This window comes from Primulina eburnea, chromosome 3, assembly GCF_022965805.1.
Source record: "Primulina eburnea isolate SZY01 chromosome 3, ASM2296580v1, whole genome shotgun sequence".
Lineage (NCBI taxonomy): Eukaryota > Viridiplantae > Streptophyta > Magnoliopsida > Lamiales > Gesneriaceae > Primulina > Primulina eburnea.
Window position 1 is genome coordinate 21406408 of NC_133103.1, and position 6986 is coordinate 21413393.

The 6986-nt window shown below is 34.7% G+C and overlaps 1 protein-coding gene across 1 annotated transcript; it reads right to left on the reverse strand.

The window, feature by feature from the left end:
• Positions 1 to 213: 213 nt before the first annotated feature.
• LOC140827289 (protein BRASSINAZOLE-RESISTANT 1-like) lies at positions 214 to 2299 on the reverse strand. Its single transcript, XM_073189941.1, has 2 exons — positions 1880 to 2299; positions 214 to 1342 (listed from the first exon to the last, which is right to left on the reverse strand). The coding sequence occupies exons 1-2, from the start codon at positions 2144 to 2146 to the stop codon at positions 647 to 649; spliced, it is 963 nt and encodes a 320-aa protein (XP_073046042.1). The 5' UTR covers positions 2147 to 2299; the 3' UTR covers positions 214 to 646.
• Between the last annotated feature and the right edge of the window lie 4687 nt (positions 2300 to 6986).

Below are 6986 nucleotides of genomic sequence, written 5' to 3' on the forward strand. Positions count from 1 at the left end.
CTTCCACTGCGTCTTAGTTACGAGAAAATGATACTCCGACAGACTACCACCATCATACACCCAATTCCTAATAATTAATTGAGTTCATCATTTATTCTATCTTTGTTTATAGAATTTAGCCATCCAAGAGCAGGGGAGGAAGATAAAAATTACCTATATACATATTAAATGGAATAGAGAAAGACCCAAACTGTGAGGCAATCAATCATGGAATGCATATAAATGGCAATCATTTATCGGCCTTCGAAAAATTACACTAGTACAAGAGTCACTTAAATTATGCTCCTTGAAATTAATTCCACGCGTGGACGCCTAAATATATAGTACAGAATCATTGTAGCTAAAATGTAAATCCATCAATCACTGATAATATATAGTCTACAATGGTCGGTAAATGACATGGAGAAAATATATATCTATCTACATGCGATGTTGAAAACTGAAGAAGCAAATAAGAGGGAGGTAGGCATAAGAAAACTAAAGAATCAATCCAACTTTAAACCGGGAAGTGACTCAAGCTTTCAATTTTTCACCATGGATTGCTAATATCATCTGCAAGTCGGTCTTTTACGACAACTGTGTACTTCCGAATCAATCGCAGCACCTTAGTGCGAAAGATGTCTTGAATTTAAGACGAGGCCATGAATCAAGTTCGAGTATTCCCATTACCTAGCGTGAGCTCGAGATCATCCATCCCCACCTCGTGAATCCTCTCCCCTTCCCATGGTTTAACAGCCATATTCTCAAAGTCGAATTCGGGACACTTTTCTTCATTTGACGTAGCACCCTTGGAAGGAACACGTTGAGCAACAGGTCTCACCAGATTAAAAGTTGGAGATGTTGGAACCAAGTTGGTTACATTTGCGTAGGCTTGGAGGTTCATCCATTGCCCCGAATCAACAGTAGATGTGTCGGATTCGTCACACTCGGGTATAGCAAACTCTGGTTTGAAACGCTGGGTACGAGTGGGACTAGCTGGGGCCGAAGCCGCAAAACAAGGGATATTAAAGGCAGACATGGATTCCTTTGCAAGGGTCTCTAAATTGAAAGTGTTCTTGGGGATTCGGGTAGGGGATGATAAAGGTGGAGTTACAGGGGCACTGTTTGATATCCGGAGAGGAGGAAGAGACGCAGGGAGTGAGTTAAGAAGGAAAGCGAATGGGTGAAATGGGGCATTGGCGTTATGACGAGTAGGGCTTGGGCATAAAGAGGAAGAGGGGCTCGGTTGATACGAGGGAATCGGGCTCGCAAAATATGAAGAAGGCGGGCTTGGATTCCTGGACGAACTCGGGGTAATGTTGGCCGAAATGCCTCCTATTTTTATTGGACATGGCTTGCATCCCTGCATATTGATTGTTACATAAGATCAGATGAAAAGGTTTCACTCCCTTTTAATGAAGCATAATTAGTAATTGAAGTTTCAAGAAATTAACTGCATATTTAATCAGCGTGGAGTCAATTCAATTTTCATGACTAATTTTTCTTAGTTTTTCATCTGCTTCAAAGAAAACTTGGAACAGTTTTTGCAGAAATAAAGGTCAATTGCAGCAGCCAACAGAACGGCAGATTTAATTTCAATATAACACAGAACAAATTATCAAACAACTAGATCAAATTCTAAAATGTGCACTGCCCTTCCCAATTAACAATTACAACACGAAGAAATAAAAAATCCCGAAAACAGAAAACAGCAATCTTGATCAAAATTAGGAAAACCTACATCCCAAACTCAGAGGTCTATACAAATCCAAGGAAACCCACCACTTAAATTTAAAACCCCGTCAGTATGAAAGATCCAGTCACCAAAGAGGGGAAGAAACCCAGATGCAAAGAGGAAATTAAAAAAGAAACTATGCAAAAAATGTCGATAAAAGTTAACCTTTCGATAAGTGGTGCCATCCGGCTCAACGACCCATCCAGCCTCAGCACAAAGCGCTTTCAATACTTCATTATTGTCACAGTGCTTAGGCAAATCGTAGTTCCCCTGCGCCCTTAAACCGGTATAAATTTTAGCCGCAGTTGCCCTCCTCCTCCTCTCTCTCCGCCTGTTGTTCTCCCTTTCTCTCCAAGAAGGCTTCCTCCTGCCTCCGTCGCCATTTCCAGCTGCTGCTGATGAAGATATCGATCCTCCACCTTCCCACATCATTTTTTCCCCTTAAATCCAATATTCTCTCTCCCTGAATATATATATATATATATATAGCGTTTATGCGTTGCAGAGTGTAGAGTACTCCCGAGGAATACGCTTCCCCCAGCGTGGAAGAATCTGTGTGTGAATTGTTCTTGTGTTGTATATATAAATGTGGATGTGTTCGGACTGGGAAGGAAAAGTAAATAATTCCAGTTGTGTGTGTAGTGTAGTGTGTACCTGCAAGCAATATTGGCCAATCAAATCAACGTGAATTGAAAAACAAATTATAATTTTATATTTTTTTTTAGTTTTGTATTAAACCAATGGATCCTCTTAAATAATTTTATTAGTCGGTTTTTTTTTATTAATTTTAAAAAATTAATTTTGCCCGTGGTGTTTTACAAGATTAGCCACAAGCAAAATTAATTATGAAATCATTTTTTTAAAAAAATTAATAATAAAAAATCTCGAACTTTATTATCTTCCTTTAATGCAAAACACGTTCGTTTGCAGTAGCAGCGTGCCTCAGCAATTTCTACGCGATTCTCCCGTTGTGTATGCAGTATTCATCTATAAATCTCTCCTTAGTGTGTTTTGTTATATTCAAAACCTTCACAATTTCTAAACTTATTTGTCTCGTCTTTCTTTTCCATTACACTTTGTCAGTACAAAATTATTATGTCAATTTGTTTAAATTTTCCCTCTACTCAAATTTTTTTCTTCCAAATGGCTACTATCGATGTTGTTTTATATTTTGATGGTCATGTTATTGCAGGGAATGGACCGTCGAATAGAAAACTCCTAATTGCATATACGATGTCACTATTATTACTCAAAGATACATCACTTCGTTTTCGAATTCATTTGAAACTATCAATATACAAAATATTACAAATTCGATTGGGAGATATAAGTTGAAGGGACAGTGTTGTACGCTAATCATAACTTACTAGTTCTTGGAGGCAATATCAGTGGTACATAAGATATCAATGGGAGATGGTACTAGAAGTTTTTACCATTATCAGATGGGTACAATCAAATTTGAATTATGATGTTCTTGAATAAGGGGTTGATAAAAAAAATGAGACTAATTAGGGTAAGCCGGAATAAGTACGAAATGTTTCATTAATCATATGATGTTGTGAACTAACGGCTAGTTATATACATGAGCCATTGCGGGTCACACAAGTATTGGATTTTTTTGTTCCCGTTGAGTAGTTAAATTCTAGTAGTTGAATTAGACTAATGCAGTGAGATAGACATTAAATGTATTTCTTATAAAGGAGTTTATAAAAAAAATTCATTATTGGAAGTTGTGAAAGTTAGCTTAATTGCTAATTAAGTGAAGAGAGTGCAACTACCATGAAATAGTTCATAAATAGGCTTCTGCCAAAATGAATAAGTGAAAAATTTTGTTCTTCGAATTTGTCCTTTTGATTACATGAACGAGATTTGCACCTTCGTCGCATCGGCGTTTTCTGATCTTCGATCGAAGTTATAATGAGTTTATAATTATTTAATTAGTGAATTTAGAATATGATAATTAAATAATAATTGAGTAGCAGTCAGTACTGTGTAATATTCCCAAAAAATATTCTATAAGGGTTTAGAATTTATTGATTGATAATTATTTAATTATATTATATCTCGTGTTATCAAGAATTGATAATTATTTAATTTAAATGATATTTTCAAGAGTGAAAAATGAAACATAAGAGTTTTACATAACAAAAATACAAAATCCTGATTTAAGGAGAGAATATTTGTTTGATTAAAATTATACTTATAACATGTTATCAAAAGTTGATAATATATAATTAATAAAACATAACACAAGAAATTACAATATAATTTTATATACTATTCCGCTACCCAAAACAACTCTTGGCCAACTGGATGTTTGAAAATCAAAATTGCTATTGGTCAATTTTTGATTGAGAAATCTTGAAAAGTCCCGGCAAAGTTTGATTAAACAATGGAAAAAGGTTTGCGCTAATTGGTGAATGAGAATAAAAAAATAATATTTGTCAATTATTTTATTGGAAAAATCATAAGGGTCTCGGCCAATCGGTGATCAGGAATGAAGTTGCTCTCGCCACTTTTATTGGGGAATCAGATCTGGTCTCAACTTAAATTTTTTCCAGTTTTTTAGTGCAAATTTAAAAAAAATCATCGTCTTCAATCGTTCACTTAATTCGGAAAATTGAAGAAGGATTTTAATACAGTTGATTGTTCTTAGGAAAATACAAGAATTATCTCTCCTTAAATTCTAGAATAGTTTGATGTTCAGTATTTAGACATCCTATGGTTGAGATTTAAATCATATAACGCCCAAAAAATTTTGATTGTCAAATTAAAATTTATTTTAAAATTTTAAACTTCCGATACATTTTGGATGCGAGAAAACGATATTCCAACAGTGGTATCATAGCGTAGATTTTTCAATCATATGATTCTTTTGTTTATGGTTTACGGGCCTGCCCAATGCAGGCAGAATTTTCTGTGCTACCCAGAATAGTTCCAAGCAGCGGGTAGTGCTAATAGTGCATGCGGTACGCTGCTTGCGCAGTTTTTAAATAAAAAAATGTTTTTGCACAGGGTAACACACTGCTTTGCGCGAACTGTCAAGTGCATGTTGATGACTATCCGTGTTGATCGGGAGCCGAAAGGTTTACGTGCAACCCTGTCCTTTCCATAGGCTGGTTTTGACTTGGGCCCACATGACAATTTTCTGAATTTTTCAAAATTTTTATGTGCTGAATTTATATTTTATGAAATATTGGTTAAATTTAACATTGGAATATTTTTTGATAAAATTTATTATTTTATTATAAAACAAATAACTAATAATTAGACTTTAATTGTTTATGATAAAAATTGTTTTATAAGATGTTTAATTATTAACAAATTAATTGGATAATTGAGTAAAAAAATTTATTCGATCTATTTTAAAGGCGATCATTAATAAATATAGAAGATTCATGCTTCGGTTTTGGATGTAGCAATGTAAGTCTATTTCTTGCTTAACCAATAAATCAGCATGTCTCCTAGAAAATGACATGATCCACTATTATTTTTTTGATCAAGCTTGAACCCTGCATAATGTGTATATGAATTGCCAACTAAATTGAAAGAAGAGTATTTTCCATATTAAAGACCCACATTTTGTTGTTTTATTTAATGAAATTGCTTAGAGTCAGACTGAAACCGAGCACACATATAGAAAATAAATACAATACCAGGTCGACTGGTCATTAGATTCAATAAAGAACCTATTAAGCTTCAATACATGGTTATCTCAACTCATATTCCCCCTTCATCTTTGTCTAGTTTAACTGATGAGCTAATTGGGGTTGCTGCTGTGGAATATGTTTCTATTCCAAATTTCTTGAGTAGTTCCTTTGTGTGCTTAGTTTGAGTGATGCAAATACCATTATCCAATTGTTTCACTTGCAGACCAAGAAAGAATGTCAGTTCACTCATCATACTCATCTCAAACTCTTTATGCATCATTTTAGCAACCTTTTCACATAGTTTAGGGTTAGCTGACCCAAAAATAATATCATCAACATAAATTTGTACTAATAAATTAGGATTTCTTCTGATAAATTTAAATAGAGTCTTATCAATATTGTCTCTAATAAAATCATGTTCAATTAGAAATTTAGACAGTGTTTCATACCAAGCTCTTGGAGCCTGTTTTAAACCGTATAAAGTTTTGTTTAAGTGATAGACATAATCAGGAATTTCATAGTCGATTCCTTTTACATAGATATATAACTTTATGTGCAATGTTTTGAGAAAAGCAATTGATTTTGCCCGAATTTAGATTTTCAAAATGAGCCGATAAATTTTGTTGCGGGAACAACTGCTTCTCCGTTGAATTTTTGGCCAATCAATTGCCATGTGTGAACATTATGCAGTACAATGAACAACTTCCATGTTATACTCTAAGCTAAAAACATTGAGCAACTATAAGATTTATACGCATGAACATTCAACCTACAAATGTTAACTTTTGGGATGAAGTTGTTTGATAGAGTTGGGCTAACTTTTCCACTCCATAATTTTGACTACAATTATGAAGTGCGCAGATTTTGTAAGACTATCTAATGTTACCCATACGTTATCATGGCTTTCGGATAGTTTTGGACTCCAATTAAAAAATACACGGTGATGCTATCCCATTTCTACTCAGGTATAGTAAAGGTTGTAAAAGTCCAGATTTTTTATTGATGCTCTGCTTCAATCAGTTGACATGCGGGACATTGGTTGACAAAATAGGCACCATCTATTTCATTCCCTTCCAACAGAAATGTTGTTTCAAGCCTTTGTACATTTTAGAATCTTTGGATGGTTCGTGAATCGGGATTTATGAGCTTTTTCCAATATTCATGTTTCATGGAGTTAGGCACACAATTACGGTCCAATAGATTAGTATACCGACAAAGTTAGTGGTAACATCAGGGTTGTGTTCTTTCGATGTTCTTAACCTTACAATGTCAGGGTTGGTATCTTGTGCTGCTTCCAATTCAATTTTTAATCATGTAGCATATCCATGAGACTGAATGTGTAATTTATCCCTCGATACGATGCTACTTCCTTTGACATTCAAATGATAAAGACCGATTTTCGGTCTTAGCGCATCGACTACCACATTATCTTTTCACGAACAATAAAGTATGAAGCAGTCAGTCCTCCAAGTGCTCCATCCATCTCTACTGCTTCATGTTATGTTCTTTCCGAGTAAATAAGTACCGCAGGTTCTTGCGATCTGTGTAGATGTCGAAAGTCGTTCCACATAAATAATGCATCCTCTTGTTCAAGGAAAATATTATGGCCCCTGATTCCAAAT